Source organism: Vombatus ursinus, unplaced genomic scaffold (assembly GCF_900497805.2).
Source record: "Vombatus ursinus unplaced genomic scaffold, bare-nosed wombat genome assembly UNPS02014770.1, whole genome shotgun sequence".
Lineage (NCBI taxonomy): Eukaryota > Metazoa > Chordata > Mammalia > Diprotodontia > Vombatidae > Vombatus > Vombatus ursinus.
Window position 1 is genome coordinate 31251963 of NW_020954548.1, and position 26492 is coordinate 31278454.

At 38.6% G+C, this 26492-nt stretch overlaps 1 protein-coding gene across 6 annotated transcripts in view; it reads left to right on the plus strand.

Moving 5' to 3' along the window:
• The window catches only part of KIAA0556 (KIAA0556 ortholog), a 195645-nt gene that overhangs the window by 148036 nt on the left and 21117 nt on the right, over positions 1 to 26492 (plus strand). For 5 of the 6 annotated variants that reach the window (XM_027862849.1, XM_027862853.1, XM_027862848.1 and 2 more), the window contains 5 exons: positions 6402 to 7130; positions 7876 to 8081; positions 11039 to 11117; positions 18967 to 19144; positions 20516 to 20681. In XM_027862849.1, the coding sequence (XP_027718650.1) occupies positions 6402 to 7130; positions 7876 to 8081; positions 11039 to 11117; positions 18967 to 19144; positions 20516 to 20681 (1358 nt within the window). The remainder of the gene's footprint in view (positions 1 to 6401; positions 7131 to 7875; positions 8082 to 11038; positions 11118 to 18966; positions 19145 to 20515; positions 20682 to 26492) is intronic. The other variant, XM_027862850.1, reaches the window with a different exon arrangement.

Consider the following 26492-nt stretch of genomic DNA (forward strand, 5'->3'; position numbering starts at 1 on the left):
CACACACACACACACACACACACACACACTTCTCTTTTGAGAGAGAAGAAAGGGTATTAAATCCAGTGAGAGCTGGCTTAATTTATGCCTATACCTGAAATATGTTAAGAGGTACTATCAGATCCCCACCTCCCAAAGAGCCAGGCAGTTATTAGCTTTTCTGGTAAACATAAACAAGAATTCCTTGGGGTTTCATTGGGGGCTGCTATTATTCTGATCTGATGAAGTACAAGGTGCCTTGTCTCATTTTAATTTATGTCCAGTCTTTTCTACTCAAAGGCTCAATGACATATTAAGATCCTTTGGGATTTAGCACTTGTTAGAAGGGTCATGATAACAAAAGGGAAAGGTATTTGGAAATTATAAATTACCCATTACACACAAGTCATATCCCTTGATAGTGCCATAGAGCAGGGACTAAATGCTTGTGGAAGGAATTTCCTTTTTTTTTTTTGAGGATCACAGAGTCATATCAAATGTTCAAAGAATTGTAGATCATTGCATTACTGCTATAGAGCTGGAAGGGAGTCCATAGGCCATCTAGTATAACTGCCTCCTTCTATAATGGAAGAAACTGAGCCCTCGACATGCTTCCTGACCTGCCCAAAGTCGTGACGGTAGTAAGCTTCTTAGGTGGGATTTGAACTCAGCTTCTCTGACTTCTGAGCCAGTGCTTGTTTCACTGCCTCCTTAATTAGGTGGAATTAGGTTGCTTTTAGACTGCCTTCTGCACAGCTTGATCATCTTTTTGTTACACAGAGATTTTCCTTAAAATAGTTTCATTATGATGGAATTTAAATTCTCAAGGGTCATAAAACTTGATAACTAAGGGGGACACTTTATGGATCACTCATTTTACAGCTGTGGTAGAAAGAGCACTGGGTTTGGAATCAAGGGACCTGGGATTGACTCCTGGCTTGATCTTTATTACCTGTGTGTCTTTGGGCAAGTTCCTGAAATAGTCCAGGCCAGGGCTGGGGAACCTGCAACATCAGCTGGGAAGGGGAGGTGTGGAGCACAGATCAGCAAAGTCTTCATGCAGAAGTTGGCACTTCAGTTGTGTCTTGAGAGAAGAGAGGGGCTCAATGAGGCGGAGGCGATGAGGGAGCACAATGCAGGCATAGGTGAAAACGGTCAGCGCAGTGATTCACTTTACAGAGAAACTAAGTCCTGGACCAGGCGTGGGGAACCTGCGGCCTCAAGACCACATGTGGCCTGCTAGGTCCTTGGGTGTGGCCTTTTGACTGAGTCCAAGTTTTACAGAACAAATCCTTTCATTCAAGGGATTTGTTCTGTGAAGTTTTGATTCACTAGGCCTGGAATCAGGAAGACTCATCTTCCTGAGTTCAAATCTGGCCTCAGACACTTACTAGCTGTGTGACCCTGGGCAAGTCACTTAATCCCAATTACCTAAAAAAAGCCAAAAAACAACAAACAAACAAACAAAGAGTCAGACACAATTGAATAACAACAATAAAAATGTATTTGTATATCTTTTTTCCTTATTCTTTACATATGTACATGTATGTGTATATATGTACTTGTTATCTTTTCCCATTAGAGTGAAACATCATTGCAAGTAGCAATTCTTTCACTCTCTGTATTTGGAGCCCTAGAGCTTAGCACAGTGCCTTGTACATAGTAAGTGCTTAATAAAAACTCATTAGATGGTTGATTGAAAAAGTCTGAAGTTCCTTCTGGCTCTTAGAGTTCATTATTGATTCTATTAGTAGGTCAGAAAGCTAACAAAAGGAACCTACAGCTTCATGTCCCCAAATACATAGGCCACCTGGTTGATGCATAATGCATTCAGTATCAGATATTCTTATCCTGTATGTGTGCCATTCATTTTAGCAAGTAGAAATCAAATTATAGTAAATGGAAATAATGAACATAAATCACAAAAATCCATATAAGAAGTTGAATGTGCCAGATACAAAGATGTAAAGGCTCTTTCTCTGACTAAATCATGGTGTTTTCTGGTGTAAAAAACTAATGTTTGTTGACCATGTTTATTGACAAGCTCCTATAATAACCACTGTGGGGGAATACAAAGATATAGAAGACCCAGCCTTTGCTTTCTAAGAGCCAGTGAGCTGTCAGGGGAGTTAGGACATGTTTGTAAAGAACTACAGTACCAAATAATGTGTGCTAAGTGCACCTTGAGTGCCACAAGTGAAATAAAAGTTAAATGAAAGAGAGATAACTTCAGGATTAGTTGATCTAAGTAATAGGAGACTAGGCCAAATGGAAATGGGTATAATTTTAATGGGTGGAGATGGAAGGGGAAGGCATCTTCAACAGAGGGAATAGGATAAGCAAAATTGCAGGGGTAGGAAAGCATAAAACTTGTTTGAGGAAACACCGAGTAAACTACCCTGTTTAAATTGGAAGGTTTTGTCTGGAAGTAATATGAGCTGTGAAGATAGGGTCCAGATTGTGGAGAGCCTTAATGTCATACTAGAGAATTTAAACCTTTTTTTTTCAATGGAAGTGGGAAGCATTATTTTAGCAAGAGAGTGATGTTATCAAAGAAAGGTTTTAAAAACTATTAATCTGATGATAGAGTATAGATTGGAGGCAAGGAAACCAGTTATGAAATTGTCACCACGGGGCAAATTTGAAGTCATAAGGGCTAAATTAAGTGGGTGGCTGGCTAATGAGAATGGAGAGATTGGAACAGGTGCAAGACAGAACAATCACTAGGATGCATGAGTGTGGAGGACAAGACAAAGAAGACGTAGAATTATCATTAAAGAAGATAATGAATTTTTGAGTCTTGGTGACTGGAATTCAACAAACAAATCAACATAAATTCACTAAGTTGCTATTCTAAGCAAAGCACTGAAGTTACCTAGATAAAAATAATGTATACGTTGCTTTTGTTGAGATTACCATACAATAACAGAAAGATATATACAAATAACTATAATGGTAGGAAAATGCAAAGTAAGTGTGGAGGGGTTGAATCAAAGTGTTATGAAAATGTTAAGGAGGGAAAGATCATGTTTACCTGGACTAATGTGGAACAGAGGCTTCATGGAGGAAGTGACGCCTCAGTTGAGCCTCGAAAGAAGGGGAAGACTTCAGCAGAGAAGAAAGTCTATTCGAGAAGGATGGTGGGAGGAAAATGACATTGACAGGAAAGGGGAAAATCAGAACATAAGACAGAGAGAAATTCAATTTGACTAGAATGTAGATTACATGAAAGAAATTATTGTAAGATTGTACCAATATGTTGGACTTGGATTGTAGAAGTCCTTGGATGCCGGAATCAAGAAATGTTACTTTTTTCAGTGTGTAATCTTCAGTGGACAGCCACTGAAGTTTTTGAATGAAGAAGTAACATTATCAGAGTGGTATATTAGGTAAATTACTCAGGCACCAGTGTGAAGAATAGATTGATGAGGAGACAAACTAGAAACAGACCAGTATAGAGGCTATTATAATAATTTAGGCAAAAAGAAATGAGGACCTGAACTAGTCTGGTTGGAGTGGGAGTAAAAAGAAGCAAAAGATACATTACAAAGATAGAATCAACAGGGCTTGTTGGCAATTGATTGGATGTGCCTGGTGAGGGAGAGGGAAGATTCAAAAATGACTCTAAAGTTATGAGCCTGAAGATTATGAGTGTGAAGATGATGGCACCATTAACAAAAACAGAGAGGTTATGGGGAAGCAGGAGTTTTTAGAGGAGAGATGACTAGTGAAGTTTTGGATATGTTGTTTGGGGTGATGAGGGGAGGGACATCCAGGCAAGGACACCCTTATCCAATATTCTGGTTGGAACTACAGGACTAAAGCTTCAGGGGATTATAGTGAGGAGTGTGGGAGTAGAAATCAAGGTTTGCGAGTCATCTACATAGGATTGAAGCTGTGGGGATGCATGGGATTGTCAGAAAAAGGACAAAACCTAAGTGAAGCACCCATATAGGAAGAAGGTAAGGAGCTGTTAAAGAAGACAAAGAAGCAGGGGGAAGCATGGGAGAACCATGAGAATACTATGCCATGGAAGCCAAGGGAAGAGAACATATCAAGAGAGAGGTGGCCCACAGTGTTGAATGCTGCAGAGTGGTTAAGGAAGATGGTCTCTAAGGTCCCTTCTGGCTCGAGGTCTATGATCCCATGCGTCTAAGCTGATGATAGGAAAAGGGCCGTGGATTTGGCTGTCAGGAGGTGTTTGGTGACTTGGGAGAGAGAATTGTCTCACATAGAGTGGTGTGGTCTGAATTCATATTGCAAAAGGTTGCAGTGCGTAACTGGGAAGCGAATGAGCTTACAGTGTATGGGAGGGAGAGTAACAATAGCCTGAAGGGGTGGGAGGGTCAAGGAAAGATTCTGTTTTGGTTTTGGATAGAGAAGAAATAAACTTATTATTATTATTATTTATTAATAATTTAATATTAATTGATGGCACTTTAAAGTTTTAAATATGTTATCTCATTTGATATTTGAAACAATTCTGTGATATTAGTGCTGTTATTATTCCCATTTTAGGAATTTTAGGAAACTGAGCCTGAGAGAGATTAGGTGACTTGCCTAGGGTCACACAGCTACTAGGTTATCTGAGGCAGGATTTGAAATCAAGTCTTCCTGACTCTTAAGTCCTGCACGCTATACATTGCACCACCTAGTTGCCTCTGTCTAGTTTAGTAGACTAAGGGGAAGGAAACTGCCTCTAAGAAGGGAGAGATTAAAGATGAACAAGAGAGAAGGCATCATTGCTGGAACAAGATCACAGAGGAGGTAGGAGAGGCTAAGACTGAAAATATACCAGCAGAGGGGTTGGCGTTGGCAAGAAGGAAAGATCACTCCTTCTCTTGGAACTTGAATGAAGGAGGAGAAAATAGAGAAGGATATTGAGAAGGGCAGAAGAATAGAATAGGGGAACTGAGATGGCCTTGATCTCAGTAAAATAGCAGGTGAGAATAAAATAGGAGAGAGTAGAGTTAGGAGTGAAGTGATACGGTTTGGAATAGTCTTTGTGGGGAGTATGACAGTCAGGTAGAGAGAAAGGTCTAATTGAGTTTAGATAACATAAATTTATAGTAGACTAGTCAGTGCAATTTCATGATTTCTTCCAACTGCATTTGGCAACTTGGGATTAGGAATAGACAAGCAAATGATAAGATTTACCAAAGGAAAAAAACAGAAAATAGAAAAATGAAAAATTAACAGAGAAATAGAGATTTCAGAGGAAGTTCTGGTGTTTGATTTTAGACGTGTTGAGTTTAAGGTGGTAATATGACATCTGTGTCAAAATGTTTAGCAGTCATAAAAGCTGTCCTGAGTTTTGTATTGCCACAGGAGTTCGATGACTCTGAAAGAGAGAGTGAAGTTGATGACATTGTGCGACTTTGCCTCATTTAAATCCAATTCAAGCACGAGTCGAGACATCTCCTCATGATGTCATTGGTGCACTTCAAAAGTGAAGGACAAGCAACAGCAACAGCAGTCATATGGGAAGATAGGATTGGGGGGGGAAGGCTGGAGATGTAGATTTAGGAGTCATTCACGTGGAGGTGAGCATTTAAATTATGGGAGTGAATGAGAACGTACAGAGAAAAGAGGAGACGGCCAAGGACATAGTCTCTGAGATCTTCTCAATTTAAGGGTTGGTAAGGGGAAAGATACCTGTAAAAGAGACAAAAGAGGAACAGAATCATGAGAGTATGGTGTTAGAAAAGCCAAGGAAGGGACAGTTAAATGTATCAAAAGCAGTTCAAAAAGGATGAGGACCAAGAAAACTTCATTTGCATTGGTTTTTAGCAAAGTACTTTTATTTTTTATTTATATATATTTATTTTTGCAAGGCACTTTTAGTAAAGTGGTGGTGTGGGGAGAGAAACTACCACATTATAGAGGGTTAAGGAAAGGGTGAATGATGAAGAATTAAAGGCAGCAGCTGTGAATTATTGGTTGAAGAGGAATTCCATTTAGAAGGAAGGAGGAAAATAAAACAAAAGCTAAAAGGGGCAAGCCTGAGGATCAAATATGAAGATTTTTTTCAAGTAGGAAATGTGTATGTGTGTAAAGACCTAGGGCAAGAAGATGATGGAAATTTTCTTACTAATTTTGAATTTTGGAGGCTCCATTGGGTCTTTTTGCATTTCCACTGTCTCAATAACTATTTGCCTCACTCCAAAATTGAAAGCCACTCCTTACTGAGATGGTGTGTACCAGGCATACTGAGCTGGAACTAGTGTATCTGAAGCTCAGACAGACATAATCACTGCAGCGATCTTCTGAGACACAGATTTCTCTAGGGCCACCTGCGTCTCTTCTGTAATCTCTTTAATGGTTCACAGGTAATCCATCTGGTACCTAAGGATCTCCATTCTCTTAATACCTTTCCACCTTTCACTAGAAGATCTTAAAATCTTCCTTCTTCTCTTTTCTAGAGGACACCTTTCCCGTCATGTCTACAAAGATGGCTCGATCTAGGTGGCACAGTGAACAAGAACATACTCTCCAAGAGTCCTGGAACTCCCTCACTGCCTTCAATCGTTCTCACCGGGGTCGCATATCCAATATGGAATTTCAGGGCGATATCTTTGATGAATTCCTACAGCAGCAAAAGATTAGTAGACATGGGGAACAGCCAATGACAAAGGAAGGAAAACAGGAATTGTTAAAAGGGCAGGAAGATAATTCCATAGATACAGATGATGAGAATGATTTTAAAATTCCAGTGTTGCCTCACGGACAACATTTAGTTATTGACATCAAATCAACCTGGGGAGACAGACACTATGTTGGTCTTAATGGAATTGAAATTTTTAGCTCCAAAGGAGAGCCTGTACAAATTTCTAACATAAAAGCTGAACCCCCTGATATTAACATTTTACCAGTCTATGGCAAAGATCCTCGTGTAGTAACCAACCTAACTGATGGTGTGCATAGGACCCAAGACGATATGCATCTTTGGCTGGCTCCATTTACCCCTGGCAAATCTCACTATATTTATATTGACTTTGTACAGCCTTGCCAGGTTGCCATGATTAGAGTTTGGAATTATAATAAATCACGGATACATTCTTTTCGTGGAGTAAAAGACATCATGATGTTATTAGATGAACAGTGCATATTTAAAGGAGAAATTGCCAAGGCTTCAGGAACACTGACTGGAGGTATAATATATTCAGAGGAACATTAAATGAAACTTCTACCCCCTCTTCCTGGGAATTTGGGCAAAAAAGGCACTCAATATCACAAGAGAAAGTTGTCAATCCCACTTTCACTGGTCCATTAGTTTCCAACTGTCCCATGTTAAAGCTAGCAGGGACCTTAGGATACAGAATATAGAACATGAAATGTTGAAGCAAGGAGGAAACTTATAACACAAAACATAGAATGTTAAAGCCAAAAGAGACCCTGGGCATCATCTGTTTCAACCTCTTCATCTTGCAGATGACAAAACTGAGGCCTAGGAGTTTTAATGACTGGCTTAATATTTTGAAATTAGTTAATGGCAAAGCTGTTATCCAGAACACCTAATCCTTTTCAGTTCTCTGTGCTGCCTACACTAATTAATAATTATTTGCATATATTTTGAAAGTAGTTAGGTACTATGAAACAGTCTCATCCATTCAAACATATCACATGTACATCCATTTGAAGGTGTCACATATTGCAATGAAGTGTGGTTCTTCCCCCTAGTTTATTTGGTTTGTACTGTTCTTATCAGTTAGATTCTGTTTGCCCAAAGTATAAAGAATGATGGATCATTCAAGAATTAAGAAGAGCTATGGAACATATTAGTGATTTTGATTTTTTTTCAGTTTTATAGCCTTCTTTTAAAAATTACATAGAATTTGGGGAGTGGGTGGATCAGTCTTGTATCTCTACTTTTCTAAGTCCTTATTACTCTTTTAGCCCCAGAGCATTTTGGAGATACTATATTATTCACAACTGATGATGATATTCTTGAGGCCATATTCTGTGCTGATGAGACATTTGATGTTGATGTTGAAACCCTGTGCAGTCTGAGATATGAAGAAGAATTCAAGAGACCACAGACAGCAGATGGGGAGGGTGATGAAAGGCCATTCACCCAAGCTGGTGTACGTATAGATGATCAGGTAGGAGATGGTTAGTAGCAAACATCTAAAGACATGATTTCTATGTGTTACTCACAGTAGAGGACCAATATGTGAAGATCAGAAGTCTCTTGATACTCTTCAAAACGTCAAAATAATCATGAATTGATCAGTGTGGGTAATCAGGAAGATCATGAGCCCTACCTGCCACTGCCACTCTCTGATAGTAAGCCTTTCCTGATTCACGTGGCTCTACTTTCAGGCAGCAGACACAGAGTGTCATCCACATTGTGCTTGAAGTCTTCCCTACTTGTTGGAACTGCTTTGTGCCTACAGAATTGCTAACATCACCACCAACTTCATAACACACACTTATATTGAACACTAGAGTTTGCAGAACACTTTACATACATTATCTCATCGGAGCCTTGTAGAAACCTTATCATGTGGATATTGTGGGCATTATTATCCTCATTTTGCAGATAAGGAAACTGAGGCCCAGAGAGGATAAGTGACTTGCCCATGGTACTAGAGCTGTTTGGAGGCAGAATTTAAACATGGGCTTTCTGAACTCTGAGCACAGTACTGAAAAGCCTAGAGTTGACCTACCTACCAAATTGAAAGCATCAAAGGAATTTAGTAGATATCCCCAAAATCAGATTCCACAGAATCACAGAAACTCAGCATTAGAATGAGTCTCAGAAGCCATTTAGTCCAACCCATACCTGCAGAAGAATCCTCTTTACAATGTAGGTAGTCATCAACCTTGACATAAAGACCCCCAATAAGGGAGAACCCGCTATTTCTCAAGGCTATCCATCACACTTTTGGATAGCGCTAATTGTTTGGAGCTTTTCTCTTATATCAAGCCTCTATCTGCCTCTTTGTACTTTCCGTCTGTTGCTCCTTGTTCTGCCATTAAGGGCCAAGCAGATCTGTTTTCCATGTGACAGCCCTTCAGATCTTGAAGACTACTGTCATATCCCCCTACTCCCCAAACCCCATCCAAAGTATTAATTTCTTCAAGATGAACATTTCCACGTCCTTCAGCTTTTCCTTCTACAGCCTGATTTCAGTGCCCCTCACAGTTGCTGTTGTCATCCTAGATACTCTCCATAGTATTATTAGTGTCTATAAAATATGCCAGTAGTATGTCTATACAGGACAGAGTATAGCAGCATGTGTGAACTTCCTCATCCTGACCTCCATGCCTCTCTTACCGCAGCCTACTATTTCATTAGCTTCCTTAGCTACCATCACAGTCCTTGTGTGCTGTCTTCTAAACCCTCAAGTCTTTTTCAAACTGCTGCCTAGCAATACTTTCCCCATCCTGTACTTGTGAATTAGATTTTTTTGAACCTTGCATTTATCTCCGTTATATTTTACTTACTAGATTCAGCCCAATGTTCTAGCCGGTCATAATCTTTGTGTATCCTGATAGTTTTGTCCAGCATTCCTAGCTGTCCCTCCTACTTTAGGTCATCTGCCTGTTTGAAAAACATGCCATCTATGCTTTTATCTAAATTATCCAGAGCAGCATAGGGCCAACCACAGGCCCCTGGGGAGCCTACACAGGAGACCTTTATCCCAGTTGACACTAAGCCATTAAAAACTACATAAGGATGAGGAAGAACCCCTCTTTGATATTGTACTGTAGGGGAGAGCACCCAGCAGTAGACTAGAAAATAGCACTTGGGCCATGCCAGAATAGAGGTGATGTGGCATAGCAGAAAGAACCTGGATTTGAATTCTACTTACTATGGTACCTTGAGCAACTCATTCCACCACTCTGTGCCTCAGTGTCCATCTGTAAAATCAGGGGAGTGGACAAGGTGACCTGTAAGGGCCTTTCTCACTTTAAATTTTAGGATCCTAACAATTAGTAGCACAGATACATTGAGCAATCTTTGCCACACTTGGGCACCATGTCAAATTACTTAATTCCTTGGGCTCTTGCATTTTCCATCTGCAAAATGGGAAAGTCATATTACATGCCTTGTATGATTTCCCTACATGCATTGCAGAAAAATTGTGAAGAGAAGACTGTAATACACATGAATAATTAAAACTTCTTAGAGGAAAGATTTAATTGGCACTTTTAGTTATTTCAGAGCAGTGAAGAACCAGCATAGTTCCAGATCTCTGAAATCCACAGCTGATCCAAAAACCAATTTATAGCCATTAGTGTCAACCTCTTTCATTATCAAAAAGTAGCTACTAAGAAGGATTATTTACATCTATATGTTTAGATATACATATATGTATATATATGTGTGTGTGTGTATACATATATATACACATACATATATATACACACACACATATATACATATATACATATATATACATATATACATATACATACATACATACATATATATATATATATATATATACACACACACACACACACACACACATATACACACGTGGATTTGGGTTTTCCTTCCTTTCTTTGACTAGTAGTGCCAACTCAGAACCAGAGAATGGTGATGATGGTGGTGGTGGTGGTGGTGGTGGAAGTGGTGGTAATAGCGCATGCATTTAGATTATGCTTTACCATTGACAAAATCCTGAGAGGTGCAGATAGTGCAAAATCTCAGTTTTGTAGATGAGGAAACTGAGTCTCAGAGAGGTTAAGTAATTTACTTGACTTTTATGTGGGTTGGAACTAGGACTTGAACCCCGAGACTTCTCTCAGCCCGACAGTCTTACCACTATTGTACCATACTGACAAGTACAGACGATTTAAAAAGAAAATCATTAGAGTCCCTGTCATTCACCAAGTATTTATGGTGTTCACTCTGTCCTGAGCATTATGGTGAGCAAAGCTGTGCAAGATATAGTCTCTGTCCTCCAGGAGCTTACAGTCTGGTAGAAAAGATAAGAATTATCAGGAAAAGATAAGCACAAGGGTGGATAATGTACATACATACTAGGCAATTATGGTATAAGCCATTGAGAATTGACTTTTTGCTTCTTTTTGCCTGTATTTTTAGGCTCAAGAGCAAGAGTTGGCCTCCAGCCCGCCTCTGCTTGAGTTGACAACCCCTGAGCCAGGAGTTTACAGTGGAATGTGTGAGTACTCATTGTCTTAGTGGTGCAGAGTATAATTCCTTCTTGCATCCAGAACAATGCTTGACATAGAGAAGGAATGTTGGTGAATGAGGAGGGACTGACTTATCTCCAGTCCACCACAGAACTGAAAAGTGAAATTATCTCAGCCATCTGGATTTGCGATTTCAACAGACCTGGATGCAAAATATATGTTTGGTCAGAATTTATTAACTGGTGAACTAATACACTTTTTCAAGTTTTGTCTCTATTGTGGAGGAAAGATCATACATGGCAAGGGATTTCAACTTTTTTTCTTGTACCTGAATCCCCGGCCCTGGGAATCCTCATGTCCTTTTCATCTGTCTACTAGGCAGTTAAATCTCCTTGCTTCCCCTAGTTATCCTTGGGGATTGTTCCGCTATTTCATCTGGTTTGTGGGCATTTTCCTGAAGAATTAGAGTAGATATAATTGTGGCATTTTGAACCATGTGTAAAATTGTCACTTTAAGAAGGTATTTTCTGCTATAATTTATTCTGTATGGGTATTCTCATCTGGGATTTAGCCCAAAAAGTAGTAAAGAGGCCAGATAATCAGCTTTTCAAAATTATTCATTGGGTCTCTAATAGATTATAGTTTTCCAAATTTCTCATTCAAGGCCCTCTACAATATGGTTCCAATCTTTCTTTTCCATCTCCTCACTCACTACTCCTCACATAAACCTTCCATTTCAACCAAACTGATCTGCTCACTGATCACCGAAAACTTTTTGTTTTCAACTCACTTTCTCCACTGTTTGTTTCATTTCCTTTGCTTAGGAAGCTTCGTATCATATAGCTCAAGACCCAATTCCAATGCCATATCCTCAATGAGCCCTTCAGCCAAAAGTGGTCCCTTTTTCCTCTGTACTCCTTAGTTAATTTCCTTTTTTTTTTTAATGAACTTAATTATCAATAAACACAAACATTCCAATATAGAAAGAGGGGGGAAGAAAGATGATTGGAAGATTGTATATGAAATTATGAACTTCTACTACATATCATTTGTTTTTAAAAAATGTATTGTAAATTTAACAAGGTATACACAGAATTGCCATTTCTATCCCTTTCTGAACTTTGTTTTTGTGTGTTTTATTTGATCATCTTTTCTTTTATTTCATCTCTGTACCTTCCTATTAATTTATTGTTTTATTGATCATCTTTTCTTTTATTTCATCTCTGTACCTTCCTATTAACTTACCTCTCCCTACCCCAACCCCATCACCAGTAGAAGCCTTCCCTTATAACAAATACATACAGTCCCACAAAACAAATCAACACATTGACCGTGTCTTCTCTACCCTTCTCTACACTACACCTCTCTTCTAAGAAACAGAAGCTCACCTGCTTTATCATCAGTCTTCTGTAATTATTATTGGTCACTGTGTGGGTAAGAATTCTGAAACCTTTCCAAACGCCTTGACATCTTTGTGGTCATATTGCAAATTGTTCCAGTTCTGCTTATTTCACTTTGCATTAGTTCATCCATAGTTTCCTAAGTTTCTCAGAATTCTTTATATTTGTCATTTCTTGTGGAACAAGAATAGTCCAAAGCAGTTTTTTCAGCCATCCCCAAACTGATAAATACCCACTTTGTTTCTAGATTCTTGCTGCCCTGAAAGGGCTGCTATAAATATTTTTGTAGGTATAGAGTCTTCCTCTAGGTCTTTGACCTCTTTGGGTTATTTGCCTAATAGTGGTATTACTGGGTCAAAAAGTATATAAAGCTTAGTGACTTTAGGGCTATAATTTCAAATTGTTTTCCAAAATGGTTAATGCAGTTCACAGCTCCAGCTATGGTATCTTAGTGTGCCTATTTTCTTTCTGTCCTTAAAGTATTTGTTATTTTCATCTTTTGTCAGAGAGCTAGACTAATGGATATGAGTTGAAATCTCAGAATTGTTTTTAATTTACATTTTTCCTTTTATTAATGATATGAATCTTTCTAGTTGTTGATGAAGCATTTCTGTTGTTAATAGACTTTTGTTCCTATCTTCTGACCCCTTATTGGGGAACAGCTCTTCTTCTCATGTATGTGTATCAATTTCATAATTATTTGGAGATCAAACCTGTATCAGAGATATTTGTTACAAAGATTTTTCTCCCAGTTAACTTCTTCTCTCCTAACTCTAATTGATTTTGTCAGTACAAAAATGTTTCAATTTTATGTAATTGAAATTGCCCATTTTATTTTTTATGGTCACCTCTATCTCTTGTTTATTTAAGTTTAGAATTCTTCCTCTAGCTATAGTTGGAAAAGATACTTCCATCTGCTCCAAAATTTTTTAAATGATGTGACCTCTTATATTTAGGTCATGTGTGCATTTGAGTCAACAAGTCAATCAATCAGAAATTATTTATTAAGCACCAAGCACTGTGTCAGGGACTAGGAGTACAAATAAAATTAATGAAAGAATCCCTACTCAGAATAGCTTCTATTCTAACAGGAAAGATGACAAAGACTGTGTTTCATATGTGCTATATTTAAGTATATACAGCATAAATATGACTAGAAGAAATATAAAGTAGTTAAACAGAGAATGTCCCCAAAGTCTTCATGCAATTTTTAGTTTTAATTACTTAAAACTGTACTAAGACTTTTGTATCACTGTGTAAAAGGTGCTACCCATTGAGATGATTAGGAAAGGTTTCATGTAAAAGTTGTTTTTTGGTGTTGGAGTTGTGTCTTTAAGGAAAAGAGGGGATGTACAGTGATGGAAACGAGGGGCAGGCATGTAGTGTCTTTAAGGGATAGCCAGGTCTTAGGGAAGTCAATAGATTCTAGAGGGGGAAACAGCAAGTACATATATAAATATATTAAGCATAAATATAAAATGAATATAAATATAAACAACATGGTTATTTACCAGGTAGTTTGGGGGTAGGGCAATAACAGATGGCGAAGGATCAGAAAAGGCTTCATGCAGAATGTGGTGTTTAAGCTGCTAAAGGAAGAGAAAAGACTCTTTGAGGCAAAGGGGTGGAGAGGGTAGATGCAGACATTGTCCAATGACAAGGCACAGAGATGAGAGATGGAGTATCATATGGGAGGAACAGGCAGAAGGCCAGTTGACTGGATCCAAGAGTATGTGAATCAGAATGATATGCAGTGTGGCTGCAAAGATGGATTGGGGCCAGTTGTGAAAGGCTTTAAAAACTAACTTGAGGAATTTACATGTGATATAGAGCCAATAGGGAGCCACTGCAGTTGATTGAGTAGGGTACTCCAATCATAAGATTTTACTTAAAGAAAATCACTTTGGCATCAGTGTGTAGGATGGACTGAAGTAGTGAGAAATTTGAGGCAGGGAGACCAATGAGGAGGATGCTGTAAATCCAGATGAGAGATGATGAGGGCCTCAACTAAGGTGTGCGTTAAGAGAAGGAATTGGATGTGAAAGAAATGGCAAGATTTCCAACTGATTAGAAGTTTGGGATAAAGGAGAGTTAGGAGTCAAGGATAATGCTGAGGTTATGAACCTGGGGGACTGGAAGGAGGGTGAAAATAGGAAAGTCTGGAAGAGAGGGCTTGGGGGAAAGATAATGAGTTGTTTTTGATAACTTGATTTTAAGATATCTCTAGGACATCCAATTTAAATGTCCAATAGGCAATTGGTGATGTGGCACTGAAACTCAGCAGAGAGTCTGGTGTTGAATGTAATTATTATAACAATATCATAATAGTATGGTGCTATTATAAAATTACATATATTTGTATATGTATGTATAACGAAGAGTCATCAGCATAGAGATGATGGTTAAACCCATGGGAGCAAATGAGGTTCATAAGACAATGTAGCAGAAGAATAAGAGGGCCTAGGACAGAACCTTGGGCAACACCCTCAAGAGGCATGATCTGGATGATGAGTCAGCATTTGAGATTGAGGAATGGTCAGTCAGATGGAAGAAGCAGGTGAGAGCAGTGTCACATAAACCCTGAGGGAAGAGAGTGTTCTGGATGAGGATGTGGGTAGGAGGGTCAGATGCAGAAGATGGGTCAAAAAGGAAGAGGACTGAAAAAAAAGACCAAAGGGTTTGGCAATTAAAGGGTCACTGGTAACTTTGGACAGAGCAATTTCAGTAAAGTGATGAGGTCGGAAGCCAGACCACAGAGGTTGAGAGTGAGAGAGAGGAGAGGACGTAGAGGCAGTGACTACAGGAAAGGTGTAGGCCTAATTTCTACCAGAGGCTTTATGTTTTCCCAGATGTTTTTATTGTAGGGAATCTCTACCCCAGCAGTTGCTATCCTGAACTTCACTGAACACTGTACTTCTGTACTGCTACATTCACTTGTTTCTGTCTTATTTCCCTAATCTGTTCTATTTACCAACTTTTCTATTTTTCAACTAGGGCTAAATTGTTTTTATGTTTACTGCTTTATAATATGGTTTAAGATCTGGTAGAGCTAGTGTGCCTCCCCTCCCCCCACCCCCTCCGTACCCCTGGCCCCTTTATTTCTCCTTTTCTTGTTATTTCCCTTAAGATGTTCTATCTTTTGTTGCTCTAGCTGAATTTTGTTGTTATTTTGTCTATTGTGGATCCTTCCCTGCGTATTTCATCTCTCCTACCAGATTGTAACCTCCTTGAGGACAGGGACTGTCTCGTACAATTTTCTTCACAATAACTCTTAGGACAGTGTTTTATACAGAGTGGACAATAAGTGAATATTTGTTGAATGACGGTAACGTTAAAGATTTTATTTTTTAATGATCTGTATTTATTGCTTCAGGCTTTGTTTATAGTGTGAAAATATCTGCTGGGTAATAGAATCATTTGGAGAAAGGAGCAGTGGAGGGCTATAAAGGAGCGGTCATGCTCCACTGGCAGCATAGTGTTTTGCCAAAATTACAAAATAATGGGAAAAATAAGTGAAGGAGTTGGCTATATATGTGATCTTTAGTGGAGTTTGATTCTGTGATTTGATACAGTAAAGTGAAGTTTCACTTCAAAAATTAATTCATCTTGGCAAGCATATGATGCTGTCACATGGGTTAGAAAATGACTTGAAGAGTATTCCAAATAGTTTTCTACCATATTCTTAAAGATTCCTTGGATAGGCAATTCCATGGGTTTTTTCCAATGAATGGAAATAAATTATAGACACATAGAACATATAAATAATAAACACGCTTTAATACTAATGTTTTATTATAATTATATTTACATGTTATACATTTTTGTAATTTGTCTACTTCTTATCCCCCCCAGATTTCCAGCTGTTGAAATCCTACCATCCTTCAAGGTTCCACTAAATTTTGTCTTTTATCCTTAAAGTCAACTGTCTACCCCAAGTTAGAAAAGATGTTTCATTTTTACTCCAACTCCAGTCCCCGTACTCATCCAGAAATCATCTCTCCAGATTTCCTCAGATTTCTCTCTGATATTTTCTTTACATTTCCCCACTTTTCTTACTTGTTTTATAGTTACTTTTGTACACATCTCATTCCCCTTCCCACATTAGACTACAAGCTTCTTAAGGACAGGGGCTTGTTTTTTCATCGTGATATCTCTAGTACCTAGTATAGTGTCCTGTGCGTAGTATTTAGGCATTATACAGTTGTTGACTGAAATGATTGATTCATTCATTCATTCACCAAAGAGACAAGGAACACCCCTGTGTGCCAGGCCCAGTGCAGGATGAGGCTCTCAGAGTCAGGCTAAGATGGCTAAGATATCGCTCCTGCCTTCTGGCATTTACGCAACAAGTATTCAGCTGATCACATGATAGTTTCCTGTAAACACACTGTGTATTTTCCCTTTTCTTGTTTCCTCTTTTCCATGGTATGGTTTACCCTTCTGTCCAGCTTTTCCTCTTCATTAGGTACAGGCCTTGACATTTCTGCTGCTTTTTGTCCAAGATCATAAGTCTTCCTCTTTTCTGCTTCTGATTTCTTTTGAACAAAGCCCCATAAAATCTATTCTGTCCCCTATCTCCTGTCCTTTCTCTTTACTGTATCCTTGCCAACTGGTTTACACTCTCAGTTATTTCTTTTCAATGGGTGAAAACCCTTACATTTTGGAACCTTTACCCTGGTGTCTAACTTAAATCTTTCTCCCTCCCTTCCTCTTCCCATCTCTAACCTAGGCCCAATATCTCTGATACTTTTCTCAGTAGAAATGGAAAACAGACTATGATTTTCTATACAACACTCCTCATATAAGTCCTGAAGATGGTTCATTCTAACTTTATCTTCTTCAAGTCAATTTCAAGCTCTTGGACTTTCCTCACTTATTCTGCTTTCTAAGTCTTGAATCATCTTTATTGTCCTGCTCCATTGGAGAGAGTGGTTTAATAAGGTGACATGGGGGTTGACGTTAGGGATTTTTAAAATGATTTGACCTATTAATATTTTGAAAGAGGACACCTAAGACTTACTAATATGCAGATGATACTGATTTTGGAAGTTTTGCAAATACCAGTGATGATGAAGTATAGAAAAGGACCTAAGAGACTTGAAATAAGGACAAGAAATAATAAAATGAATCTCAGTTTGAATAAATACTAATTGATACACTAGGGTAAAATCAATATGGAACTTAGATATTAAAGGAAAAGGAGAGTAATAATGTTCAATAGCATGACACAAAATTAGATGTGAAACTGAGGAGCATTTTGCCAGTGGGGGAAAAAATGATTATAATTATGAGCATGGGCAGCTCAGAAATTCTCACAATAAAGTAGGGGGAAAGCATTATTCTCTTCAAACGAGCTTGTGAAACCATTGTATTTGTTTATGATTCTTTGGCACCATGAAGGATGTGAGAGCCTAAGAATAACAGTAATTGTGTAGGAGAGTGGAGATTGAACTAAATAAGAGCCCAGAGTCAGATGTTCCCTCCTCTGTGAAGCCTTCTCAGACCTGTCCCCCATCCCATTTGTTAATGCTCTCCTGCCTCACATATTTCTCTAGCACTTTAACTAATTTCTCCTTTATCCTACTTTATATTACTCCCTGCCTTGTAGTTACTTATTTGTGTGCATATTGCAGTTACATGCTAGAATATGAGCTCCTTGAGGTCAAGGACTATTTTGTTTTTGTTTTTGTCTTTGTATCCCCAATAGATAGCACAGTGCCTAGCACATAGTAAACATTTAATACACAATTTTAATTGAATTTTCATATCTAGAATTCCATGAGTCTGTGAAAAATTATTCTCATCATTTTTATATTGTTAGTAATTGCACAAATATACAGTGTACTTGAGTATGATATGTTCAAATATATATACTACAGTTTATAGTTACAACACACTTCATGTCCATTTTCTTATATGACCCTCACAACCACCCTGTGAGGTAAGTAGGACAGTTTTATTATCCTCATTTTACAGGTAAGAAAGTGATGCATATTCCAGAAGTGGAAGAGTTATGTAGACCAGGATAGAGTGTTCTAACCAGCAGTCTTAAAGGGAAGTCAAGTGCAGTCTAGATGTCAGGGAAAGTGTCTTGATTTGAGATGTATTCGACTAGATCATGTTGGGTGTGTTAGTGACTTTCCTCAGAACCAAAGAAGTAACATTCTAAATGGCATCATGGGGCCCCAAGAGAAGAAAAGCCAGGTCTTTCCTGCTCACTGACTTTGGGTGAATTAGTATCTATGCTGTCATTGCTCAGATGCTAAACTTCCTGAGGGTGGACATATTGAGTTAACCATATATACTACCTGTTGTAGTGCCATATCTGGTCAGGTGTTTAATAAGCATTCACTTGATTGTGTGTCCAGAAATCAGTAGGATGTAAAGTTTGCAAATCATTAATCTGCCTATTTTCATTTTAAGGATGTTTCTATCAGTGCCTCAGGTTACTAACTGGCAATTTTTATTTATGTTTAAGGCCTTCAACTTAATTTCACAGCCTCTTGGGGCGACATGCATTACCTAGGGCTGACAGGACTTGAAGTGGTAGGAAAAGACGGTCAGTCTTTGCCAATTACATTGGATAAGATGTCTGCCTCACCCAGTGATTTAAATGACCTTCCTGAATACACTGATGATTCCAGGACCTTAGATAAGTAAGTATCTCATAGACAGCAATTTCTGACTTAGCAGTGTTTACTGCACATGTGATGAGTGAATAGAGTAGTGGATCTGAATTCAGAACTGTCTTAACTCCCCCTTATAGGCAATGAAGACTTTGACTCTTCCTTGAGTTTTGTCTTGACCAAATGGAAGTTGGTAGTGGCATAATTTTCATTGCTAAAATAGTAAGCCTTTCTAAGCTAAGTAAGTGTTTTGATGCCTTCCAAGAAAAAATTAGAACCTAAAAGAGGAAATATTGATCTAGGAAGCCATATTCTACCCTCCAGGCTAAAGTCACACCAGGGCCCAATATGCCAGCAATAGGGTACGTGGTACCGGAAATCTATCTTTAAGATGTCCTAACTGTTCTCCTGACTATTTGTTGTCATTGTGCCAAGAATCTAAAGTCAATTCAACCTTGTGCCTTAATTTTTAACCAGGCTAATTATTTGCTGCTTATTTACAAGTTCCATTTCAGCTACCAATAAGTAAGAGGTTTCCATGTGTACAGATACAAGTGGATAGGACTTTTAAAATGCCCATGGCAAGGAGACTATCCTTGTGTCCAAATAAATTCATTTCTAAAAAAGTAGTAATTGCAGATATATATTCTGTTGAATGAGCAGAATCTGATGTAGTGGGAAGAGTACTGGATTGGGAGTCAGAAATCCTGGGTTTGAATTCTGATTCTGCTCCTTATTAGCTGTGTGAACTTGGGCAATTATTTTCCCTCTCTGGGCCTCAGGTTCCTCATCTATCAAATGATGACCTCAGAGGTACCTTCTACCTCTAGATCCTGTAAAACTTCTATAAAACTGTGATAGTGATACTTGATACTAACCAATCAGGGACTATTTTTTCTAGTTTTTTTTCCCCTGACTTAGCTCACCCAGAGTCACCACCAGGAGTCTTGATAATGGAAGGTAATACACAACTGCTTAAAAATGGCAGTGAATGTCAGGGTGGCCATGCAGAGTCATTACCACGTTGTACTCATCATTAAGCCAAAAAGTTGCCATTATCTAAATTGCTGCTTTAAGACCTTCCAGATGAAGCATGAGCCTTCTCCGCCTTCCAGGCCCCTTTCATTATAGGAAAGAAGAGATTTATGTCAATTGTACCTTCCTAATGATCCCAGATTCAAAGCATCAATTGACTTATGGCCCATGGTTGGGAGATGAGTTACTTTGGTGATGTATTTCTCTGATTTCTCTCCCATGGAATGCCTTTGATTCTGGAGCATCTCCATTTCTTTCCCGTTGCAGAATAATACACAAGACACACACACACACACACACACACACACATACACACACACTCCCTGTCAGGGAAGAGCTGATGGAATTGTTTTTATGTATTTGCAGGTTAATAGATGGGACTAACATCACAGTGGAAGATGAGCACATGTGGCTGATCCCTTTCTCTCCTGGGGAGGATCACCTGATCACAATCTATTTTGATAAAGCTGAAAACATTGTGGGGCTGCGCTTTTGGAACTATAATAAATCTCCCGAGGACACCTATCGAGGGGTAAGCCAAAGAAAAGCGGTCTAGCCAGCAGAAATGTTCAGTCGTCTGTTGTGGAAATAGCGCTTTGATAAATGACCAGAGCAGCTTTAGAAGAGCAGCATAAATCGTCTAGAACTTTCAGATGCCTAATTTTATGGCAGGAAGAATAACTTGCTGTTTTTTTTTTCTTTGCAAGCAGCAAATATGGCTTAAAGAGCTCCCTCCAAATAGATTCAGAGAATCTTAGTATCCCATTTCCCCCAGGATTCACAGCACAATGTAGTTACCTGTTTGATAGTTTTGTGTTTCTACTAATCTCTGGTTGCTTGACTCTTTTGCCTTCTACCATTTGATTTGGGAGAGTGTGATGCAAGAGAGAACGTTCTGATCTGTTAGAGCAGGTTCACATATAGGCAACAGTATTCAAACTTCAGTTTCCCAGGTACCTTTTGGCCTAGTGTGTTGGTGCTAAAAGCAATTTATTTTAGGAAGAACTTAAGAAGTTATAGGACTTTCCCCCCCTTTAGAGACAAACATTCTGACTGTTCAAACTTTCTGTAAAGAGTAAAAGAACTCTGAATATGAGCCTGCAAAAAAACTGTTACAGATCTTAGAGACACTATGTCTCTATACATTCACTCTAAAGCTTGGTGTTTCTTACAAGTAAAATGTGGTCATAAAGAACCCTTCTGCTTTGGTATTCTAAATTCCCATAAGCCATTCCCTGGCTTTCTAGTAGAATCTCTGAGAAAAGAAAAGAAGGGTCCAGGAGTGATTGACCAGAGTATAAACACTGCTAGCCCCTGCTACACAATCCTCACTCACACAATTTTATCAATGAATTGGGCCAGGTAGGGAGCGAAGAGAGAGGAAGAGGGCACATATTGCTCATAGATGGCAACTATGCCCACCATATAACCATTTTTCTGCCACTCTGGTTGCTAATCCCATAACCACCGTCGCAAACATTTGTCAGCATATTTTTGTTCACTCTCCTCTGTTTCAAGAGAGCTCTAATTCCTACTCCAAGGAAAGTCACCCATGCCACAAACAATAGGCCAATATGCAATGATACAATTCTCAGAAACACAGAATCTCTATGTTGGAAAGCAGTTCAGAAGCCTTCTAGTCCAACCTGACCCTGACCAAAAATTTATTGTACACCATCCCTGACAAATAGTCCATACAACCTTTGTTTGAAACCCTTCAGTGAGAAAGAATTCAGAGCATCCTATTTCACTTTTAGATAATTCTAATTGGGGAGTCTTCTTTATACCAAGTCTAAATTGTCTCTGTACAACTGAAAACTGTTGACATGTTTCCATAAGTTTTCTCTTCTTTAGGCCAAACATCCCAGCTTTCTAAACTAACTGTCATGTGTCAAGATCTCAAGGGCCTCCACTATCCAGGTCATCCTTCTCATGTCCTTTAGTTATTAATGTCTTTCTGAGAGTTGTGGGACTCAGAACCTAACACAGAAGTCTAGGTGTGGTCAGTGGGATTATCACCTACCTAGTCTTGGACACTGTGCTTTTCATAATGTAGCCTAAGATTTATTGACTTTCTGGTTATATATTACTAAATATATAGCCAATGTATCAGCTATATGTGATTCAAATTGAGCTTGTAGTCCATCAAAACCCCTAGACCTTTGTCAGATAAAATGCTGTCAAGCAATGTAACCTTCATCTTGTACTTGTGAAGTTGATTTTTTTTATACTCAGGTGTAAGTCTTAACAGATATAACCCTGTTAAATTTCACCTTACTAGATTTTGCCCAATGTTGTAGGAAACAAGTTCCTTTGTAACCTTATGTATTTTATGATATGCATTTTAAAAACATTATTTGGGGGGGGGGTGGATCTGTATGCTTTACCAGATTACTAAAGCGGCCACCACACACACACACACACACACACACACACATTAGAAAGTGTTCTAAAGTGTCAGGATCTTTTTGGATTCAAATTCTTTTATCCAGTAGCTCAGCTATCCCTGCAAAATTTCTCTTATTGGCAACAATAAGACACACCATCTATGTCTTTTTCCAAATCGTTCATAAAAATGGTAAATAGCGTAAGACCAAGCAATGATCCTTGAGGTATTCTAATAAAGACCTCCTTCCAAAGTGACATTGAACCATTAGTGACTTCTCTTTAAATCTAGCCATTGAACCTATTTTGAATCTGCTTTGCTTCATGCTTTTCTAATCTAGAGGTAGCCAACACATACTCTGACCTCTTGTGGCCCATAACATTCCCAGATGTGAGTATGGCCAGAATTAGATTAAAATATAATTGGAAAATATTTAATCAAATAAATAAAAATACAGTAAAACATAGATAACATTACATTTTAAAACTAAGTCAATATGTGGCCCCCAGGGATCCTCATGTATGCATTAGTGGCCCCTGTTTTTATTTGAGTTTGACACCACTGGCCTAGCCCACATATCTCTATCATTTTTCTAAGAACAGCATGAATGACTTTGAAAATGCTTTGCTAAAACCTAGGTGAACTGTATTCACAGCATTACCCTGATCTACTAGCCTAGTAACCCTTGTCATAAAGGAAATGAGTTTAATCTGGCATGACCTTTCTTGATGCCTTCACTGATTCCCTTTTCTCAATGTTCACTAAGTATCCCTTTAATAATATATTATAGAATTTTTCAGAAATCAAAATTTAAGTTCACTGGCAAAGTTTGCAAATTTGATCCTCTTTTCTTTTGGGAGAAAATTGGTACGTTTGCCTTTCTCCAATTCTGTAGTACTTCTTTCATTTTCCATGATCTTTCAGAATTCAGTGATAGTGGCTCTTCAGTTACAGCTCCCATTTCTTTTAGTACCCTGGAATGTAGTTCATAAAAGCCTAATGACTGAACTAATCAAGAGCAGCTAGGTTCTATCTTACTATCCCCTGTCTCATTTTGGGCATCTATTCCCTGTTAGCCATTTTTCTTCTATCATTTTCAGTCCAAAGCGTATCATCTTTGGCTAAGAAAATAGGAATGTAATAATAATTGAGCAGATCTTCAGGCTTCCCATCATCCGTTATCATTGTCCCATTAACCTCAAAAAGAAATCCTGTCCTTTCTTTGATCCTTCTCTTTTCCCCTAGCTTTTAAAAATATTTCATTGTTCTTGGCTTTCCTTGACAGTATTGGCTCATTGAGAACTTCAGCACTTCTGACACTATACTTCTGGGCAGAAGACCTGGATTCAGATCCCAGGTGTCCTCTTTACTCCTTGTGTGACCTTGAGCATATCATTTAAGTTCTCTGGACCATCCTTTCCCAGCTAGAAAATGAGGAGGTTGACGTATACATGGCCTGTGAGTTCCTAGCCTCTAAGGCTTATGATCCTATGAAAAGTCAAAAGGAGAATCTTTCTTTAACATCATATAGATTTCTACTTCCAGGAGAAGAGAAAAGATTGCTACCTAGATTAAATTACCACATCAAAACTTGCTCCTATCCCTTTTAGACTAGGGTCTCTTCATCTTTTTGTGTCATGGTCTCCTCTGGCAGTGAAGCTTGTGGGAACCCTTCCCAGAAAAGTAACTGAAGGAAATGCTGAATTTCAGAAGTTAATGAAAATAAAGATGATTTTTTTTTTCCATACAGATTCCAAGACTCCCTAAAATCTGTTCAAGGATTTTAGGGATCCATAGACTTTTTATTAAGAACCCCTGCTTTCTACTGTTAATGTTTTATTACCCTTTCTCTTAAGAAAAAGAAAGAAAGAAACTACCAATATATTACAATTTGTTTTTATTTTTTTGATTTGGCCTGTGATTTCATTGCTAGAGGGAGGTCCCCAGTTAGGATCCTCTCTCTCCTAGTGTACATTGGTGATTGTTCTATGACTTAGATGGATAGATGGACTAAACATTTATTAAACACCTACTACATGCCAGACAGTGTACTCAGCACTTTACAAACATTGTCTCGTTTGATCCTCACAACAACCCTGTGAGGGAGGTTCTATTATTATCTCCATTTTAGATCAAGGAAACTGAGAGAGGCACAAGTTAAGTGACTTACCCAGAGTCACACAGCTGGTAAGTATCTAAGTCTTAGAGAATTGCCTAGAGGTGAATTGACTTGTCCAGGATCATACAGAAGCAAGATTGGCATCAGGGCATTCTTCTGAGGCTGATTCTTTCCACCACACCACACTGCCTCCATGCTGGAACAGACTGGCTTGCCCACCAGCACAGACAGTTTAGAGACTCGTATTCTCACCTCAGTTGTGCCCTTGTTTGTGGACCAGTGTCTCTGCCATCTTGCTTCTCTTATTAAGTACTGTAGGCCAAATGACACTGGTCTTCAGCTTGCTTCCTAATTATGTTAATTACCTAGGCTCTCCTGGTACATAAGCTATTCTGAGAGACACCTGTATATTTGTGATACTTAACTATTTCATAAGGTATGTTATTTCATCAGTGAAGATGGTCCAAGAGGTAACTGGAGTACAATATATAAAAATCCAAGAATTTGGAGTCAAAAGTTCATACTCCAGCTCCATTACTCACTGGGAGTTTAGACAAGTCACCTAACTTCTCTCAGCTTTAATTTCGTCATATGTAAAATGAGGGAGTGGAACTAAATGAACTTGAAGGTTGCTTCCAGCTCTGAATTTCTGATCCAGAGATCTCAGCAGGCTAGATCACTGAGCCATATCTAGTAAGATAAAATGTGACAGAGATAAATGTAAAGTTTTACACTTGGGTGCAAAAAATCAACTTCATAAGTACAAAATTTGGGCAAAATGGCTAAACAAAAATTTGTCTGGAATTGTTTTTGTAGACTCTAAGCTCAATAGGCATCAACCATGTAGCATGGCAGCTAAAAAAAAAAAGACCTAATGCTATCTCAGGCTGTATTAAGAGGCATACTGATAGTCCCATTCTGCAGTGTCCTGACCAAGCTGTATGTGTAGTAATGTGTTCAGTTCTGGACGTCACATTTCAGGAAGGACGTCGATAATCTAGAGTGTCCAAGGGAGGGGGACTATGATAGTAAAGAGCAACTGAAGGTGTTTGGCCTAGGGAAGAGAAGACCAGAAGACAACATGATAGCTGGCTTCAAGTATTTGAACAGATGTCACATCAAAGAGAGAGAGATTAGATTAGTTCTGCTCAAAAGAGAGAACTAAGAACAATGCACAGACATCACAAAGGGGTCATTCTGGACTTGGAGGCAGGGAAAGTGGCTATTAGTAAAAGCTTCCTAACAGAGCTGTCCAAAAATAAAATGGGCTGCCTTTGGAGATAATGGTTTCCCTCCCTTTCTAAGTCTTCAACAAAGGACGGATGGCCATTTGTAGACTATATGTATTTTTTTTTTAAGGCAGTTGGGGTTAAATGACTTGCCCAGGGTCACACAGCTAGTAAGTGATCATATATATTCTTAAGAATTTTCCTGTTCAGGTGTAGGTTGAACTAGACCATTTCTCAGATTCCTTCCAACTCTTAGATACTGTGATTCTGTGGGATTTGTCTTGTATATGTCTGCATTCCTAGACACAATTATGTATTTGAAACATGTTAGGGAAGGAGATATCATTTCTCTTATACACTGCTTTATAGGACATTCTCCATATTTGCAATAACCATACTTCAGGAGTGATCTATTAAGACAACTTGATCATTAGTGAGGAACAGTTCAAAGAGTGCTAGACTGGCAGGCTTCAGAAGAACTGGATTTGAGTCCTGGTTCTGCCAATTTTAAACTTTGTGATTTTGAGCTTGTCTAAGTTTTCCTTGGTTGTAAAATGGGGATCTTAATAGTTGTGCCACCTCCCTTATACATTTGTTTGTGAATAAAGT